General features: G+C 40.1%; 1 protein-coding gene across 2 annotated transcripts in view; it reads left to right on the plus strand.

Annotated features, from left to right (window-relative positions):
* The window catches only part of ADCY2 (adenylate cyclase 2), a 226,266-nt gene that overhangs the window by 69,894 nt on the left and 134,974 nt on the right, over nt 1-21,398 (plus strand). Inside the window, exon 3 of one of the 2 annotated variants that reach the window (XM_075744769.1) lies at nt 2,013-2,174. The exons of the other annotated variant lie outside the window; for it this stretch is intronic. Coding sequence (XP_075600884.1) covers nt 2,013-2,174 — 162 coding nt within the window. The remainder of the gene's footprint in view (nt 1-2,012; nt 2,175-21,398) is intronic. 2 annotated transcript variants of the gene reach the window in all.

The raw sequence follows: 21,398 nt of genomic DNA on the forward strand, positions 1-21,398 counted from the left end.
TGTTTTCAGCAGCTGGTCTTACATGCTGGTAAGGTTTTGACTCTGGCATCCATTCATCTTATGCCTATATCGGAGGACCTTTCACATCCCTTGTTGCTGCCTAACTCATTATTCAGGTTTTCCCCCTACCCTGATGTCTGTTATTGTGACAGAAGAAGAAGAGATTGCTTTAACATGATTTGTTCTCAACAAAATCACATTGGCTGCTACTTACAATTTTCTTAACTTTCAGAACTCTTGATTATTAGTTGTTTTTTTTATTTGATCTGTTATTGCTCCAGGAATTGAAGCTGAGCTGACCAGTTTTCAATTCCTTAGCCTTTTTCCCAGCCTTTCAAAGACACGTGCTGTTCCCCTTTTCTGGCTTGCCAGAACTTGCTACGTATTTCCCAAGTTTTGAGACTATCAGTTAGTTCGCTCAGTATCACAGTTGATTTTTACCTGGCCAGGACAATTTTAAAACATCGTACTTATATAACCTTTGTCTTATCTAGACCACGTTTGTACACCCTTTTCTCTGCTGTTGGTTTTACTAACGGCTGATCACAGTTAAAACTTTCAGGGAGGACTTAAACTAAACAGGTACCAAACACTTCTGTTTCCTTGTGCTATCAGCTGGTAGATTGGAAGAGTAGAGGAGCAAAGTTTTTCCTTTGCCTCTTTGTTACTTGATTTTCTTATTATCGTTCACATCCTTTGCGGTTCCGTTTTGTTTTATGCCATTGAACTTTTTGACTCTGTGAGCATAAGGGGCAGTTGGGCAGCATCAAAAAGAGTATGAGTGATCAGGAAGGAGTTGGATTAATCTTAATGGAGGAATCGGAGAAAGATGAGTGGAGAACAGAAGTGGACTTTCTTCTCCATCTGATTCTTTGTCCATGGTGGAGAAGAACGCCTCCACTGTCTTGTAGGTACACATACATTATGGTTCAGTTTTGACTATGGAATCATCAGATGCATGTGAGGAAAACAAACTGGCAATGAGAGGAGTGAACAGCAGATTGTTATTGTTGATACCTGCTTGGGAGCTTCCTGAGTTACATGCTATGTGTATACGACTGTCAGATGGTGGATAGGATTGTAAGTTAACTAAACCTGGTGGAAAGGCTTATGCAGGGATATTATTACATGCAGGCTGGCACATTTTCAGACTTGCCTACTTAAGTGTCCAAAATCTGTGGCCTAGTTACTCTAGTTATGCTTTCTCAAATATGTGGTGGAATTTGGAACATATGCATACCATTAAATATATAATCTTTTGTATGTACAGCGAAGGAATCCCTTTTGCTGTTACAGGTTGGGTTGTGCATTTGGAGAGTCTGTTCCATAAAGTTAGTGTGGATGCTAGTACCCTTTTGTAAGAAGCTAACAGTAAATTCTGCTTATGGGTGTGATTGATTGAAGTTAGTTTTCGTGTCCAAATAAATGTATTAGCTTAAAATGTAGTGTTTTAATGGAATTTGACATGCATTGTGTAGATACACATGGAGTATAATCTTATTAAACCAAAAATGGTTGGCTGAACTTGGGCTTTTTTGCATAATGTTATGTTATATTAAATCATGATGATTTAGTGCATCGAGATGAACAAAATCTGATTTGAAATTCGCTACGCTCTGTGGAGGGGTTTGACAAATTGTTTTGTAATGCAGTTCACAATCAGAAACTACCAGTTCCAGAATTGCACTCTAACAGTAAACAGAGTGTTAATAAAATTAAAATTTGAAAAGATAAATTTGAAGTTAAATAAATTGGAGTATTGCATAGTCCTTGAACCATGAAGTAGTATCTTGAAACTGCACTTCTTAAATCAGATACGATGTAAATTTTCCAACATTTTCTTAAACTAATTCTTCCTAAATAAATTTTCTGCAGTGGTTAGCAGTAACTTTCTTGTAAAAAACTGACGTGTAACTTTATGCTGAAAACAGTTCAAAATTAAATGCTATTTTTTGAATGTTATTCCAAAGTGAATTTGACATGCTTCTTTTTTGTCTTGCTGTCTTGCACAGGTATCATTTTTCTTGTTCATTATTTTTGTGGTGTATACCATGCTGCCCTTCAACATGAGGGACGCTATAGTTGCCAGCGTCTTGACCTCTGCATCTCATACGATTGTGCTGAGCGTCTGTCTATCAGGTACAGCTGTTGTAAAGGAACACTTGGTTTGGCAGGTAGGTGCTTTGTGGAATTAATGATTAATTGCACGCTGAATAGCCTGGTAAATGAGCCAGGAGTGCCCTAGTTGGTGCTTGGGAGTATAAACTTATTTGTCTCTTCATTTCTCTGTTGCTACAGACTTAATTCACAGGTAGTCACTTTCTAATAATGAGGGTGTCAGTAATGTTATGTCTTGCTGAATCGCATTTAAGTAGTAGAATCTACAACCATGTAGCACTTACCAATGTAAAAAATAATATTGCTTGAAAAATTCTGTGATGCAGGTGTGTTCTGGTAAATGCATTACCACTACGGTATGTAAAACACGTTGCTCCTCTCCTCACCTCATTAAAGCCTAACTTCCAAGACCAACGATTTTCTCCAGGTATCAGTGCTATCTTTGACTCAAAAAAAGCATTGTTCCTTTAAATATCGTGAGGTCTGCTGGGTCAAAGATCCGTGGTGAAGACGTTGCCCTCTCCAAGCCCACTGTAGCGCTTGTCATCCTGTAATTCTCAGCCATTTATAGGAATTTACAGCCTCCTCTTGGTTGGGCCCCCTGATTGAAGGGGACTGGCTGGGTCCAGGCTCTGTGACATTTAGGGAACTCATCTGTGTTTGCAGTTGGGTCTTGGCTTGTAACTCAACTCTGATACCTTACTACATGACATACTGAAGTTTAATAATTTTTTAAAATCCAAATATTAGGAGTTGTTCTTCCTTACTGTTTGGCAGAAGATCTTTTAAATGGTGAAATACTACAGGTTTTGTTGTAGTACTGTGATGATCCCAGCTGTCATTGATAAAAATCTGTATTTTTAAGGAAAAATTTAGATTTCATTTTGAAAAGCAAATACATGGGATTTTTTAAATATAATTATGTCATTTTAGGGAAACAGAATTATTTTAACTTTTGCATCAAAATGACACTGAAGCTTAAAAGTAAGTACATTTTTATAAACATACCAGTAGAACAAGAAAGAATAGACATCGTGCTATTTATTGTGAATAGCGTGAAGAATGAAGCAAATAGTTTCTACTTACCTTTTAAGTTACTTGAGCCTTATTTTGAAAAACATTGTGCCTCAAAGTATAACTTCAAAATTGCAGTGATTTTACAAAAGTCGTGCCTTGTAAGTTGTTGTTCAGGAAAATACATTTTATTTCCAGATATGGTTGCAGATCTGTGTTATATAGAATACTGAAACTGAAGTCCCATGAAAAAAATATGTTCTAAGATGTACTTCCCTGTAGAAATTTTAAATGGTGAGATAAGTGGATTTGCTTTTCTCTTGCTGACTTGGGTTAGTTGTGTGGTTTTTGTGGAGGTTGCCAGATTGCGCTGAGTGTTAACCAAGGACTGAGGTCACCTGCAGTCAATATTGTATTTTAATAATGCAGTTATACAGCTATTGATAATTGTAGTGGAATAAATCAGAGAGAATGTTATTCTTGGTTTTATGTCAACCAATGGCTTTTATTCTGGGCATAGATATACTGCTAAAACAGTACGAATGTTTGCCTCTCCTTCTCTAAAAGCGTTTTGAGTTAAAGTTGTTGTTTTCAGAATTTATTTATTTTTTCCTGCTTATCTTTCTAGACCATTAGAATTCGGTATATCTAAACCAGTACTTTCAGAAGATGTTGTATTTTTAGACACATCCTGTCTCCAGAATCAAAAGAAATCATGGGCTGTGATGTACAATTAGTGTCTTTCATCTCTTCTGTAGCTTCCTGTTTCATTCAGGAGGAGTTGAAGTCTTTGAGCAATTTGTAAATTTATTAATAGTATTTAATTTCCAGGATGTTATTAATTTTCTATTCTCTTTTTGTAAAATGCATTAAATGTTCTAAATAGTTTGGCACTTACTGAAAGTACTGAGTGCACTGTGTTCTTGTGAATGTGTGGAAGGGACTAAATGCCACTATCGCTGTTCATTTGCCCTTTGTACACTTTTAGATTCCTATTGTTTATACTTTGGAGTGTAAGCAAAAAAATGTTTGTTTTGTGTTCTTTGCTTTTGAAAATCGAGACCACAAATAAAGGATTAGATTGGAGATACCGATTACACTAAAAAGAGAAATAACGTTTGTCATTTTGTCAGTGCTATACCTCAAGTTGGTATAGGATATCTGTGTGTAATTAACAAAAATAAACCAAAAAAAGAGCTGGGGTATAGTTATTTAAAAGGGCAATACTGTTGAATTTTTTTTTTTTTTTTAAATAAATATATATAGTGGTGAGGCCTGGACTGAAGCTGCTTTGCACAGGTAAATCACTAAAGCCCAGAGATGAAAAAATACCACTAGACTGAAATTTGAAAGCTTAAAGAAACACACTTAGGGCTAACTTGGATAAATGTAGCTTGTTGAGCTACACTTAGTTTTGACAAAAATGTGTTATTTTGATTTGTCTCAACAAAACAGAAAAAAAAAATGACACTTTTTAGCACCGAATGGTGTATTTTTCTTCTGGTACAGAATTTTTTCTAGAAGATAGATGGGGAACCAGTAGTATGCACTTAAGAAGCAGAAAGACATTGGTATTAAAAAACCTACCTAAAGGTAAGCATCAGATATTATAGCATATATATCATGTTGTGTAGCAAATATCCTTCTGTAGAGTACCTGCATCTCCTTTATAACAACTTCCTACATATTGGAAGACTGATTAAACCTCTGAGCTTTCTGTTCTCTTGGCTGAACAAACCCCATCATTTCAGTCTTTCTTCTTACATCAACCTCTCCTGCCTTATAGTGCTTTTGGTAGCCCTCTGCTGGACCCTCTCCAATTCTTCAGCATCTTCCAGTGCCTCTGGTTGGTATCCCATAGCATTTTGCAAGTTAATCATGCCTTCAATATATCAGTAGAGAAAAATCTATGTGCTTATTTTGAGATTTGGCAGAGCCTGTCTTGCTGATTTTATCATTCCTTTTGTTGTCCTCTGTACAGTTTTACACCCAAAATTGGCTTCAGTAAAGCTGAAATGTTTAGCATGCTCTTGATTATCCAGTGTTGGTTGCAGCCAGAGATACTGAGATAAAAGCCTCCTGCTGGGAAAAAGAATCCTTCAACACTTTCTGCTGGTTTCATGAACTAGCTTCTGTTTGACCTATGCATGTTTTTCGGGACGGAGGGAACCCACCTTGGTTTAAAAATTGGCAATGATGGAGATGATCTTCCACAAGCTTTCACATTTTTCCCATCATTGTTGACTGTTAGAGTGAAAAATTTTGTTCCTCTTTCCTAGTAGGAATTTGTGTAGCCTTGTCATCTAGCTTTCGGATCTCATTTTTGGATCTCATTTTTTGTCTGGTAGAGTGGAAGACCCAACAGTATCCAGTTTTGGTTTCTCCAATGGGAGTATTTGTAGGCTATCATGAATTTGCCTCATAACCTTTTTGTCAGTAAAATAAATGAGTTACCTGCTTTTGTACTAGTTAAGCTTTTCATCACTTTCACAGTTCTTCTTTGAGTCCTTACTTGTGCTTCATCAACATCTTTCTTGCAACATGGACATTAGCCTTAGAGGAACATGCCAGGAGCAGCTGCAGCAGTGCCAAATGCAAATGGGGCACTAGGTCTACAAAGGGGTTAGTGTGTGAGCTGCAGGGCTCAGCGTGGAGACACAGACTCTACAGTAAAATACCCGGTTGGTCTCCCCTTGCAGTTCTGTGGGGAATTTAATGCACAGCTATGGGATCTGTGACAGGGAGGAGGAAAAAGAGTCCTGTGTTCCAGCCTCAGTTTGTAAAAAAGTGACTGCGTATGTATGGTCATTTTTTTTCTGTTGCAAATTTTAATCCTAACCCTTAACAGGCACACGGTCTGGAATCCAGGAGTCTGCCCCCTCTCTCCAGGTGGGCATCCTCCTGCCAGGCAGAGGGTGGTGTTCTGTCTGCTCTTGGGAGCCTGATGGTTAGGACTGCTGCAGGAGAACATGACTCTCATTATGGCCTTGAGGCATTTGGCTCAGAAGACTTTAGCGACTTAACATCGCTTTCAGTTGCTGCTGGAATGGAAAGTACTTCACTGCCATCCCTTGCTATAAACACATAAACTGTTTCTCCCCAAACCAGAACTGATTCTAATCAAATACTTGTGGTTTTCCTGCTCTATTATCAACTGCTCAACCATTCTGATCTCAGAATGGGTTGATACTATTGTTAGAGGTCATTTTGTTCTTAATTTGTTAAAAAAGAGCTAACCAAAATCATTAAACATCCTATAAGCTTCCATTTTTCCTTTTCCCTATGTTATATATGAGGGGTGTGATTTTTTTATTTTAGTCTTTTAAAACCATATTTTTGTTTTGTTCTCTCAACAAGCAAATTTGATGCTTTTGTAATCTCTTTTCATTGGCTGTGGCTAAAAGTTTTCCAAACCTTGGCTAAATCACTCCAAACTGTCATTCGCGTAGCAAAAAGAAACAGGTTGTAACAACTTTCAGCAGGTTTGCTTTTTGCTTGCGTGATCGGTTCCTTTGTGGTAGCCTGTTTAAATCCTAAGATAGTGTTCGGTCCTGGTGGGCAAAAACAAATACTAAATGAAAAATTTGTTCTTTTCAAGAATGTTTGAATTGGGAAATTCCAAGGCTACATCCACAAGACCTTGTGCATTTACCATCAGCTAGGCCGAGGTCTCCTGTGACAATACAAATTGTATCCTACGTGCTACTGACGGCTAAAGATGAAGCCACTACCTTCGTTTTATGCACTAACTAGCGATGGTGCACACCCAGAGTATGGTTTCTGCTTGGCTTCTGATTCATGACCTTTTGGTATAATTCGTTTCAAGATCTGTAGCGACTAAGAAATCGTTAGGGTTTTTTTTTAATAAAGCCACCTTCCCTTTTTCAATCCACTGTTGGTTTTGCTGGTTTGGTTTTTTTGTTGTTTTTTTTTTTCATGAAGAGGCCATAGCCATTGATTTCTAACTTAGCAATCAGGCAAATCTTCCTGCCCATTTGAATCTCTAACTTTCTTGGTACTAGTTTAAATTTCTTACTTTCTTCCTACTAGAAATTCTTTGTTCCTGCATAAAGAAGTCGGTGGCCCAGACACCTCCTTTTGGGGCCTGATTCTGCAGGCTGCACACTGACTCCGTTTATCCCCTTATCCCTCTATTTTCCCTGTATTTTGTTGTCCCTCCCCAAACCACCACGACCTCCACCTTTCCGTACCTTTTGTTCCTGCCTGAAACATCCCATAGTAAGTCTTGCATTGCCCCGCATCCATTGTGTGTCATCCTGGGCAGTGACCTCCCTTAGTCCGAGAGGTGATCTGGAGAGCTGCTCCCGATGACCCATGGGGATGGGTGTCACACCTGGATGCTGAGCCTGAGGGTGCCCTGGGACGGCCCAGAGAGGGGCCTGGACAGAGCGTCCCTTCCTCTGAGTCCTCAGTTTGGGTTCCTGCCTGTCCTTGTGCGTCTGTACCCCTCTGGGCTTGTGCAGGTGGGCTGATGGCTCCTGTGATGAGCCTGGGAGTAGCCAGGTGTTGTTCAGGCTTCCTCCCACTGTTATCCCTCTGTGCTCCTCTGTGTGTGTGTGTGGCTTTTGATCACTTAGCCAAACAATAATTACATGATTATTTGGAGGACACGAAGAGATTCATGAGATGGTGCTTAACATGTGTTTTGCAATTCATACTTAAGCGAAATCTCTAGGAGCACATACTGTATCTAAATGACAAATATTTCCATAGATCTAGTTAGCTTTCTCAGAGTTACTAGTGCCTCTTACACTTCTGTATCTCGTCAGCTCCTAGAAATAGATACAATTGACAGTATCAGATGGTGGACCGGATTTTCAAAGATGGGCAACTTTGATATGGCATCTGTAATATACATTTAAATGTCTTAATCAACATGCAGCATCTAGGCATATGCCTTTTGTTTACATCACTGATTTAAACTATTCTATTAACTGAAGATCTTTAACAGGTGGTGATACTTATGAAAAAATATTTTATGTAATAGAGAGGCATAACAGCAAAATACAAATAAAAAGCATCAGTTCACTGACTAATGAAGAAAATGTGCAGCTCTACGGCTCAGAAATAGAACAGAAGTTGGTTTATACTGTTATCATGCAGTACAAGAAAAAAATCATGTTTATTAAAAAAAAAAAAAAAGCTGGAGAGAAAGACCGTGTCTTTAAGTACATTCATTATTTTATAACCCCTGAGGCTGTATAGCTACACAATGAAAGCTTAAGGCACACAGGAATTTTAGTAGTCTGAATGGCTAAAACCTGTTGCTGTGGGTTGACTTTATTCTTCTTCCTTGAGTACCTTATTTTGAAGGAGACGGGGAACGGTTATTCCCGAAGGTAATGCAGCTTAAACAACTTTTCCTTTCTCCTGCACAGTTACATGAAATGAGTTGCTGTTATCCCTGCTGAAAAGGTGGAGGGCAGCAGCTCCTGCAGAAGGAGGGAGACGGTATTTCCTGTAGCAGCAGCTATTGCTGTCCCATTCCTCGCCCCTTTTTCCCTTCGCTCCCCCCACCCCAGCAGCAGCCCGGCTCACCACGTTGTGCAGCAGCTGCAAACCAGTTGGAGACAGGAATGTTATGTCCTGCTTAGCACAATACAATAGTAGGCATATTTTTTATTATTGCGCGTGTTTCTTTACGCTTGATTTTATGCTTAAATCTAGGGAGGTATTGAAATACCAGCCACTATGGGTTTTTTTTTAAAAACTAATTTTTACAATCTGCAGGTATGCTTTGGGTTTCACTCTTTCTTCAAGACAATCTGCACAGCTTGGATATGCTTATGAAGAGCCTGCTTGCCTACAAGAGTATAGATATGTAGGAGAATGCATAATTGCATTTCATAGTATTCAAGCATTAACATGGAGAATGTGAACATCTTCCAGAAAGTCCCTAAGGCTGCAAAGAGAAGACCTACAATACTTAATACGATGGAAAATTCAGTGAAGGCTGAGCATCGCAATGCCATGGTGAAATGAAATCGTGTGTGCAGGCAGCCATGTGGTTTTTCAAAAGCAGTATTTATTTGCAGCCCAAAAGCAGCATCTAAGAAATGCATGGAAAATAGTTCTGGTGAGATGTGTAGGAAATCATCAAAGCCCAGAAGATAAATAATAAATGCCTCCTTTTTTTTAAAATTGTGGAAATATCTCCAATTAGCATTGATTCTTAAGCTTTACTGAAAGGACCAAATTGCCTTTTGTGTCCATTCCATTTAAGTTAATGTTATTATCAGAAATTAATTTCACCTCTATGTTTATTTATCACTCTTATACTACTTTATCTTACATTTCTCATCCTAAAAATTACAATTTTATTTTGGCAGTTTTAATTTTACAAAATATAAATTTATTTGATGAACAAGTCCACAGTCCTTTAGTATATTAATTAATTTATAAAATGTCTGTGTTAGAATGCTCAATCCTAAGGCTGCTATACCTGAAAAAATGTAAAACAGTTAAACAGGTAATTGGAAATTCCAGTACTTCTAACTGGAACATAAAGCAGTGTTCTGTACCAGCTGAACCCTCATCTCTCGCATAACATTGCTGGAGCTCAACTAAATTCTCACCATACAGAATACCTTTTGCAACGGAGTTGTATTCCATATCCTTTCAAGGACAATATTAATGTAAATAACTTAGCAGTGAAAGGCTAAATCTATGCATTCAGAATTTTGTAATACTGTCCTTCCAAGTATTCTTTCTAGAGTAAAGAATCTTTAATTCTGTCAATGGAGTTAGTTTTGCTGTTTTCTTTCTATTTTCACAGACATTTCCTAGCCTTTTCAATTACATAGTACCTTTATGGCTTGGTATTATTTGTCAAATTTATTGTGAATTACTTCTTATTGCAGCTGAAGCATAAAATTCTGGGTGAGATACTCGCTGTAGACATGATGCTTTGTCGTTTTATATACTCGCAGAGTTATCATCTACCACTTTTGTTGGGTAGAGAAGCCTTTGGCTAGTCAGAGTCCAGCTGAGATGCCACCCTCCCCAAATTACTTGCTTGCCAAAGTTGCAGTGGTTCAAGCCCCCATCTGTTCGGAGATGCCTGCAATAGGATGTCACCTTGTTATTCATCTACTGAGCCCCTGCCGCCCCCAGATGCTGAGCTGCTGGTCAGGCAGGAGAAGTCATGCCTCTTTCAGTCACCTTCCAAAATTTACACTCCTGTGCACTCCTGCCAGTGCTCGCTCACGCCAAGTCCTTGGAGATCCCGTGCTTGCCTCAGCCCTTCTCTGGCATACACTGGTCCCCAGTCCGTTTCCATAAAGCGCTGAGCTGCCTGGCTGTTAACTATGAACTGCAGCCTCCAAGTGCCAGTGTTCCTGGCGCTGTGGAAGCATGTGTTGGAATTGGTTCATGCTCCCCAAAAAACAAGCAGAGGCCAGAAGCAAACAAGGTAACACAAACTTCTGCCACTTTTTTTTTTTTTTTTTTTTTTTTTTCCTAGCAGCTACAGCCACACTGCTGACAGAAGGGGAGCCGTTCTCTGACCCTGGCGCTGGGCAGTACAGCACAGCTTATGTTTACCTGCCTAAACTCCCACCCCCTTCTTCCTTCCCCAAACAGGGGGGCCAGGTGTCAATTTTCTCCAAATAATACCTGACGTGTTCTGTCCCCTAAGATGTGTCAAAGCTCTAGGAAAATATTGGTTGGCCCGCATCAAAATGCTGCCAGTGAGCAAGGTAACAGCTATACAGCAGTGATGCTCACAGAGCTCAAAACTGCTTTCCAGTCTTGTTTGGTTTACCAGCAGAGACACAGTTGGAGGACATAATCTGCAAACCCTAAAGTAATCTTAATTCTACCCAGAGATTGTACCTGTGTCTCATTAGTTATGTATAATAAATCATGTTTATCTGCTGTCAGTTTAGACAGGTTCTGAGTACGCTAAAGACTATATGCTGCATATTTGCTGCAAAGGTCACCTGCGTGGACTCTGCTAGCTCTATCAGTTTCTGAGTGGGACAGTATTAGTTACAGATGATGTTTGGCTCCTCCACTGTTACTGGTTTTGTTCTATATGTTTTAACTTCGATAGCAGCAGTCTGTAAACAGCATAGGCTGTGGCTTATCAGACATAAAGTTACGTTCATGAATGTATTTGCAGTGTTATTTTCTTTGTCCCTTTGAGAATGTGTTTTCTCATAGATATATAGCAGTCTATCTGCTCAGAAGCCACAAGAACACAGGCTTGAAGTAAGGAAGCTGCCTCTGCATGGAGGTAGCTCAAGTCCATGGGCTTTAGGAGTTCAGGCTGTGTGAAAGCATTTACGCCCCTCTGGAAAGATAGAGCTGTGCTTGCAGAGGTACGTCTGAACCTGAACCTTAGGCCAGCTCCCGTGTCTTTGGACATACAATAGCACAGTTAATCCACAACCCTCTACACTATTTTAAGAAATAATTTATAATTATCAATGTCAAAACAGTGTAGGTGTCTGGAAGATTCAGCTGCTTATAGACACACAGAACTAAGACAGACTGATAGGTGGCCAGTAATTAAAACCTCAGCAGGGCAAGAAGCAAACACCTGAGCAAAAGCACCTGAACAATCCCAGCAGATGCTTCTTCTCAGTGCTGAAGAAGGAAATGGATGCCCTCCACTTCCTTATCAATCCGACCCAGAGAAAATTTTCTCCTTGGTTCCTGAGCAAGAATAATTAATTACACAGATCTTATAAGCAGGAAGATATCCATGCATGCAAAAGACTAGCTATTCAAGATCCCAGTGCCTGTCCTTCCTACAGTTGTTGCCAGTATCTGCTACTTCAGAAGAGGATGAAAAGAACTTAAAAGTTCATCTGTCCGGTTTTAAACTGGGGGAAATTATTTCAGCCGGTTCCCATGCAAATGAGTAGCTCAAGCTCTGAAGCACAAGATTTTTGAGTTCCTCAACACAAACGCACTCTTGTCTTTTAGAAGCCAAAATTGAGTTTTGCTCTGAAGAGATTTGCTCTGTTTGTTTAAAAGATTTCTAAGGGCCACCTTTGAATAATCTTCGTCTTGAATACTGTCTCACTCTGTATGGTCTTAGTTCAGCAATGGCTTTATCACAGCAACATTTGTTCAGTCTAACCACAGCAGGATTTGGCTGTCCTATTTACCAGCATCATTTGCCATGCTTTGTCCCAAGACTCATAAAGATGAGATCTTGCCCAAATTTTTTGCAGACAGGAAGAGACTGTGTCCTGATGAGCATTTATTCACATACTTGCTTCTAGTGAAACCGTTCAGATTATTCAAGGAGATTTGCAGCAGCTTGTGTGAGAGAGATTCACACTCTGAATGCAAATATGAGGTGTGCAATATGAGGTGTGCAATAATACTGTTTCCTCTAGTATGTAGGTGGTGAGATGGAGTTCCAGCTTCTGCCAGAGGTCTGTTGGGGTTTTGTCTGATGGTCTCTGAGTGCTGACTCTTGCTGACCTTTGCACACACAAACACATAGTCTCTCGGAGAGAGGCGTTTTGGATGCTTATACATTGCTTGGCCTGTGGAAAGAGTCATTAAAATTTGTCCCGTGGAAAGAATGGCCCTTAGTGACAGCGATAAATGCTCCCAGGCTGTCTGCCTGCTCCAGCCAAGTCATGCAGGCCAGCGGGCAGGAACGGAGAGAGGAGATGGTGTGCTCCCGGTGTGACACCCGGAGAGGCTGGTGCTGTAGTGACCGTGTCCCCTGAGCCTAACTGGGCAGTGAAGCGGTGGCATTTCAGCTGAGTTCTTTTGTGCTAACGTGATACTTAGATCCACTCACTTACCATGGTTAATGAATTTTGTAACATCAAATCCACTCAGGTTTGTTAAGACCCTCAGGCCTTGTCTTTGATTCCCTCCCCACCCCCTTCTTTTTAGTAAAATAAGCATAGGATAACACTTTGAAATTCTTAAAAGAGTAGAAATGGTCACAATGTAAAAAATGAACACACAGCAAAAAGGACAAGGGGAACAAGAAGAAACAGGTGGAAATTATCCATGCAAAAATGGTGACAAAAGCATAAATGCTAATAAGTAAGAGAAGTGGAATGCTAAAAAATTAAAAGGTAGATAATAAGGCACCTTTGATAACACTCCCAGTACGGAGTACTACTCTGCATTGTTTGCTCTAAGATTTTGCTTCGTTTGCTGTTCGGTTGTTGGTGATGACAACTTTTTTTTCCTGCTATCCAGCAGTTTAGACAGTGAATGTTTTCCTTGGGTTTTTGGCTTTTTCACCTCAGTTCAGTTTATTGATGCTGCACTGATGACCTCTGAAGGCAGAGATGATTCCCTTTCCTACTGTTACTGGTATTGACCATGTCACTTCAGAGTCTCTTGTACTTGCTACACACATAGTCTCCCAAATCATAATCTATCATATGTGCCCAGTATCATATGTGCCCATATGCCTTACAACTGGATGGATGTGGGGATGTGGTGATGCAGCAGCTTTGCCTCTGTCAGGCTACTGGGTTCAGCAGCCTCCAACATAGACCAGAGCCATATATTTTCAAAGAGCATTCTGTGTATTTTTAAACAGCATTATGGCTTTTGTGTAGGAAGTGATTTTCTCAGTGATCTTGATGAAGATTTAACTGTCTTCTCTTTACAAATGAATGATTTAAATGTCTTGCATTCTCTTTTGGTCACTTTTAACAAAACTAGGTCACAGAATTATTTTCTGCCTAAATAAATCAGTATGACCGTGTGTGCTATGTAAATAAAACCATATACTTCTCCTTGAAAACTGCATGCGATATTGTTTCTTTTACTAGCATGGTTGTGGTCTCTTTCCATCTGCAGAAATTCCAGAAGAGGGATTCTGCTCTTCGGCACTACTTGAGGTGATATATGCTCACGTGACATGGGGGCAGTTTATGGGCATCCTTTTTCTCCATATTCACATGTGGGATGTGCCAAGTCCTGAATCCATAAGCCCTGGTGATAGTGAGAAACATTAAACTTTCATATCTCCTTCTGGGAGCTGCAGGCATATGTATTACTGCATGACGAGGTAATTGATTTTGCACTATACACTTACTGATCAGTGTCAGAGTTCCAGGCAACCACAACAGTACCACAATTAAAAAGAATGAGTATAAGCGTGAAAATGCTACTCCATAATTACTGGACTGATATGATACTTGGCAGTGAAAGACTGCTGTAGGCAGTCCTTATGGGTGTGCAGAGAGCAGGGAATGTGTATGTTGAGGGAAAGGCTTTCCTTACGCAAACTGCCAGAGCGGAGAATGCTGTTCAGTGGTGGGCTCACCCTGACTGGAGGCCAGGTGCCCCCCAAAGCTGCTTTATCACTCCCCTCCTCAGCTGGACAGGGGAGAGAAAATATAACAAAAGGCTTGTGGGTCGAGATAAGGGCAGGGAGAGATCACTCACCAATTACTGTCCTGGGCAAAACAGACTCAACTTGGGGAAATTAACTTATTGCCAATCAAATCAGAGTCGAGTAATGAGAAATAAAACCAAATCTTAAAACACCTCCCCCCACCCCTCCCTTCTTCCTGGGCTCACCTTCACTCCCGATTTCTCTACCTCCTCCCCCCCCCAGCAGCACAGGGGGACGAGGAATGGGGGTTACGGTCAGTTCATCACACATTGTCTCTACTGCTCCTTCCTCCTCAGGGGGAGGACTCCTCACACTCTTCCCCTGCTCCAGCATGGGGTCCCTCTCATGGGAGACAGTCCTCCACCAACTTCTCCAACGTGAGTCCTTCCCATGGGCTGCAGTCCTTCATGAACTGCTCCAGCGTGGGTCCCTTCCATGGGGTGCAGACCTTCAGGAGCAAACTGCTCCAGCGTGGGTCCCCCAAGGGGTCACAAGTCCTGCCAGCAAACCTGCTCTTGTGTGGGCTCCTCTCTCCACAGGGCCACAGGTCCTGCCAGGAGCCTGCTCCAGCACGGGCTTCCGTGGGGTCACAGCCTCCTTCAGGCATCCACCTGGTCCAGCGTGGGGTGCTCCACGGGCTGCAAGTGGATATCTGTTCCACCGTGGACCTCCATGGGCTGCAAGGGCACAGGCTGCCTCTCCATTATGTTCTCCACAGGCTGCTACAGGGGCATCTTGCTCCGGCACCTGGAGCACCTCCTCCCCCTCCTTCTTCACTGACCTTGGTGTCCGCAGAGTTGTTCCTCTCACATATTCACTCCTCCTTCTGGCTGCAATTGCTCCAGGTGCTGTGCAGGGTTTTTTCCCCTTTCTCAACTGTGTTACCCCAGAGGCGCTACCACTGTTGCTGATGGGCTCGGCCTTGGCCACCAGTGGGTCCATCTTGGAGCCGGCTGGCATTGGCTCTGTCAGACATGGGGGAATGTTCTAGCAGTTTCTCACAGAAGCCACCCCTGTAGCCCTCCCCACTACCAAAAACTTGCCAACACACCCAATACATGTCCCTAGACAGACATTGAGCATCCATTCAGGTGGTGATTTGCAGTTTTTATTCTCTTCACAGGCACTGAAAGAAATGTAACGATAAAGAGCAGAGGTGACCCCAGACTGTTAGAGTTATGCCAGAAATGTCATTAAAACTTTTTGAGAAAGAGATTGACTAATAAAGCTTCTGAAAAGGGATCTACAGTAGTAAATGCTCTTTTCATCCCTAAAATGACTGACACGGTTCCTTCTTTTCTCATTAAAAATTGGTATTACCTGTTAAGATAGTCTGTGACAACAGTATCAGGAAGATAGCGGTGTCTAGATTCTCATTAATGCTAGGCACAATTTGGATGATTTTGTGTGAGGCTTAATGGGATGTCTTAGGGAACTGAGGAGTCAAGAGGTAGAGCAAGAGTTGTAAAACCCATAGTTGTTTACCTTCACTTAACTGCTTCAGGGTGATGCTCCTCTGTAGCTGTAATGCTCTTTCACACTTTTGCACTATGGAAAGAAAAAGAAATCCTCCCTTCTTAAAAACTATGGCTTTTGGCCTTCATGTTGATAGCTCTGAAAGTGGCACCCTCTGGTTCATATTGGCTATAAACTAGCAGAAGTCAGAAGTCTACCATTTTATTTTACGTTTTTAATGTTTTCCTTGTAAGTTGCTGAAAATTTTCTCCAGCTATTTATTTCTTCTTTCTACTTCTCTCACATCCTGATTTGTAATCAATTTTTGCTTATTACTTATAATTTCCTGTTTCATACTTCTTTTCCTGATCTGACAGGTCCTTTTTTAAAAATTTTTACTTAGGGATTTTTTTTCTTTTAAATCCTTCAGTATACTGCGTCTTGCTTAACAGCATCTTCTGACAATGAGTTCATCAGCTTAACTGCACTGTAAGAAGAACCATCTTTTGCTTGTTTCAAACTTGTCATCTGTTTTTTTAATCTGAGCCCCCCAAATTTTTACAATGGAAAAGGCTGAACAGTTCACCCTCTCCAGGGCATTTATGATTTTATAAACTTTGTCACACCTCCCTAACATGTCTTTCCCAGGCTGAAGAACTGGAAATTATTTGTCTTTCCCTATTTAGAAGCCATTCCATACCTTTGATCTTCCTTGTTGCCTTTCTCTGATGTGTAAGGAATTTTTCCTTACACAACATGAAAGCATAGTCTGTAAGACAGAAAATCCATTAATACTTCATAGCATGCTTATTTAGTAAGGAAGTAGGTCATTGTAAATTCTGATGACCCTGAATAAAGAGAAAAAAATGATGAGCCTGATCCTTAAGGCAAGAGCAAATTAACTGAAATGTTACTGGTGAAGGAAATGAAAAATTTGTGTCCTGACCCATGCAATTTTGAGGTGAAGACTTCTTAGAATATTTTGCTTAACAAAATGCACATGCTTCTGTGGTTTGTGAAGGAGGCTCAAAAGAATTGTTATTCATTTATTAGAGTGAAGTAAGAGAAATAAATACATTTGCTTTTCATATCAGAAGTAAAAAAGTTAAGGTCTGTTTTCATTAAAAGTTCTAAAGGAGAGAAGAGTTGACTATGATTATACTGCATTATGCTAAAACCTGAGCAGTTAGGATTGTTTCCACAGGCCTGTTGCTTATTGGTTGTATTATTATTATTATTATTATTAAATATTATTTGAACAATGCCAATTTAAGGATTGGGAAGCTGAATCTTTTAAAAAAACCAACACATATTACTTGAGATGTCAAAAATTAAAATCCATACTTCGGAGCAGGTAAGGAATCCTTCCTAGACTAGGAGGAATAATTTGATATTCCTAATTTTTCTAAGATAACTGTATTCCTCTTTTAAAAAAATTGTATCCACCAAAAAGACATATAAATGGGCATGAACTCAAAAAAAGAAGAATTGTGGTGTATCTATCTGAATGATAATGCAATTAATGGCTCATTACCTCAATACCAAAAGAAGGCAATGATAATTGTGTTGCTGCTGATGAGAGAATTTTCAGAATCCATTATGGATGTTGTGCCTCATCCTGACAAATTCAGTTCACAAAAGACTGAGCAATAAGCAGCGTCTCAAAGGAGTGTTATGTTTCAGGTATTAGAGACTTCCCTTAACAAGCAGCCAAGACATGGATCAAAGTAGAACTGCAGTGTGCACAGCTTGAACCTCATGCATATTTCCTTGAACTCAGGCTTGTAGATCTATGCATATTATGGATACCAGATAGTTCACAGTAATTTTCAGGTAAAAATCATGATATATTCTGTGGAATTCAGCATTTTAGCAGTGAAGAAATGTTTCCCATTATATGAGGTCTTGACAGTATTAGTGTATATATGTGTTTATATATATAATATGCAAAATTATATATATAAATATATAGTACCGATAAATATGTGTATTTTTTCCTTCTTCCTATGCATGTAATTTTAGTAGCAAATCAAAGGGTCTGAACTGTATTTTGAGAATAATATTTCCATACTATACTGTTGTGTTTCAGCTGTGGCTAGCAAGGTTTTTTGATTGGGTTTGTGTGTACATACCTTCCATTTTAGTTCAGTGAGTCCAGTTGGGATTAAGCACGTTTGAATATCATAGGGCTGAACCCAAGGATAGAAGTCTTTCCTGTCATTGTAGTTAGTTCATCAACTTCATGCTCTTTGCCATGAGGTGAGCAACAGATTATCAGGCCTGATTACTTGTAGCTTAAACCACAGACCACACGATGAACGTAATGTTGCCTCTGAGAGACTATCTGGAGGGGCAGGATCGGCTTAGATGAGCAAGTAGTGTGTATACCTCCAACACAGATTGAGAGTGTTGATGTTCAGTTTTCTTTCACTGCCATTTACAGCATTTTGGTAAGTCTCCTGCAGTCTTACATTTACCTAAGTGAATTTTTGGAAAGAGAACAGCAAATATGATTAATACTCTATTGTGGCAGCCAGTTTTGTCTGTTCTGTTGTTTTGGATGGGTTTTTTCCCCCTTTCCTTAATAGTGTTGCAGAGTATCAAATTAAAAGACATTTTAAGAAGTTAATTCTCTTCAACATTTTAAGAAGTTTGTTGAGCTGGATAAAAAAAAAAAAAAAAAATAAATCCAAAGCTGTATTTGGTTACATAACTATTTTAAACTTCTGTGTTTTCTAAAGATAGAGCAGTGTTAACATTTCAGCAGTGCCAAAGTGCCACAGTACATTGCTTTGGGATTCAGACAAGCTGATCTGCATCTCTGGCTTTGTCTCTTGAAGTCTTGTTGATTTATTTCAAGTCCTTTGAAATATCGTCTTTCTGCTGTATGCCTTCATTCCTTCCATCTCCTTATTGGCTAAATGCTGATTTTAATATTTACCTTCATACAATTTGACCTCAAACATGCTATATAATGTTTGTAACATACTATAATATTTTATTTTGAGGAAGATTATTGCAAAGGAAAAGCTCAGAACTGGAAGTGAAAAAGAACGTGTTGTAGTTGGACTTATTCTTGTCTACTCTCAACAGATCTGATGAATATCATTATTGTGTATTATTTTAAGATCTTTCATATGGTACATAAAAAAATCATCCTGCTTTCTTAAAGTTTTCTAAAAATCAATATAACTTAATGGGTTTCCTTACTGTGATTTTGTTTGTTGTCTCCTTCTGCACTGTGAGGAATGTAAATACCTTTTACTTGGAACAGGCGGTGCATTGTATCATCAGTATGAGCCTGGAAATTGTTATAACCCTTACTTGTCCAGGGTGAGAATGTGCCTTAGGGTCTTAAGTGTGCTGATCAAGCAGAAGTAAAGGCTAATGTATAGATTACAGATCCAGAAGGAGCTGCGAGGATCATCTGGTGCTGTAGGTTACAGTCCTGTAGGTTATAGTCTGGTGTAGTTTTAACTGATCACTTTTCATTTGCACTCTAGCAGTAGCAGCCTCACTCTGAATCTTGGCCTACTGTGGGCCCACAATAGTTCCTGTGGACCACCATCCATCTCTGTTATTGAACTTCTACTTTAAAATACCATTAAATCTGCTTGCACAGACTAGCTCTGACCATCTTACTGTAAGTTTCCAAGACCGCCATAACAAATAGCCCTCTTGCCACAGCTGTAAAGACAAGCAGCTCCTACACAAAACACCCTAGGAAGTCTGTCTTGGTGTCTAGTGACACAATCATCTGACTTGTAGTCACTGATCCAGGGCTGGACTGATAAGCAGACCAACCAGTCATGGGTCTTAGAAAATCTATATGAGGCTGGGGCTTTTCTGCCATATGAGCTGCATCTCAGTGAACTTAATTTTGAGAGGAGGAGTTGCTTTACTAACTTACTCAAAGGCCCGGCATGGGCTCCAGATGGCTGAGACTGCTTCATGAGATGCATACAAACTCAAGGAGGAGGAATTGATTGGCAGAAGGAAGCAGGATGAGAGGAGTCAGAATAAAACAGGCTCCTGAGCTGCTGGCTGCCAGACGTGACTGCAGTGCAAATAGGCTATTTCAATGTAAATGAACTGCGACCAAATTTTCAAAGTTATTTGTGTGCCTAAAAGCCACTTATGAATATTTTACAAAGAAGTGCTTTGGTTTCCACGTAAATTAGGTACCTACACATTTTTAAAACAGATTTCCACTTGCATTGCCATGAACTGTGAAGTTTTTGGAACTAGTACTTCTGGAGCAGGGCACACGACCAGCAGGTAGTGGTGCTGAGTGGACCTTTTGGTCTGAAAACTGACACAAGAGGAGGCTATTGGAACTCTGAATAAAGGCTTACATCAAAATGATTGATAACCAGCGGGGAAAAAAAAGTAAGAAATAATCTCAGGCAGCAGCCTGTGAGTGTTGCTCAGATCAATATTATGTTCCTCACCTGACAATTCTCATAGAGGTTTCTGGCTCTCCCCACCATGCATTAAGTGTTGACGGTGATTGCCTTTGACAACCTTTGAAGCCGCACAAAAAGAAGAAAAGAATAATCTGCTTCTGCTCTTCTGTCATGGAGGTTCTAAAGAGCATTTCTGTATCCACTATGACACTGCTATACCCGTTCTTTAAAATCCAGATTGATTTGTTTTTCTTAACATAGAGGAAACGTGATTCTATCTTGTGAATGGATTCGCCTGTCAGAATTAAGACAGATGTTGGAGATGTTTGCTATGATCTAGGTCATGCTGACCTTAATTAAAGACCAAATCACCATGTGTCAAGTAACGTCACACACTATTTTGATAGTCCCCTGCTGCAGTAGTTCCTCAAAAAAATAGCAACTGAGTACAGCATAGGCAAGCTAAAAGATATGCAATTAATTTGTTTCCAAAACATCTTTATTCAAATGTGATTTAAATTTCCTCAGATATGGAAACATTTCCCTTGATATGATAGAAGTTCCTGTAACTACCATAAACACTCTAGATGGGAGACAAATCTGGAGTATTTAATTTGTTTGTTTGGTTTTTTTAACATAAACAACAGGCATGTCTTGTCTAAAATGCAGCACATGAAACTTAGTCATTTGCCACCCACTCTCCCTTTTGTGTTTTGGGTTTTTTTTTTTTTCCCCTGCAGTTCCTGTATTACATGCTATTTTGTGCAGCTTGTAATTTCTTCCTTGCTCAGGGACCCACACTGGCATGGGATCTGTGCAGGCTGCCTGGGGCTCACGGGAGGAGAGAGGGCAAGTCGCCGTGCAGAGTGCATGGCGGAGGAGAGGGCACGCTCCTTGTGAGGCACCACCTCTAGCTGCCCCCACCTGCCCTGCCAGCCAGCAGGCACTGCTATGCCCCGTCACACCATGCACAGCTCTCTAGTTTGCTAATTTTATTTCTACTTTTCTGTCGTGGATGTAAGGTCGTTAATTTTCTTTGAAAAAGTAAGGAC

The sequence above is a fragment of the Balearica regulorum genome, chromosome 2 (genome assembly GCF_011004875.1).
Source record: "Balearica regulorum gibbericeps isolate bBalReg1 chromosome 2, bBalReg1.pri, whole genome shotgun sequence".
Taxonomy (NCBI): domain Eukaryota; kingdom Metazoa; phylum Chordata; class Aves; order Gruiformes; family Gruidae; genus Balearica; species Balearica regulorum.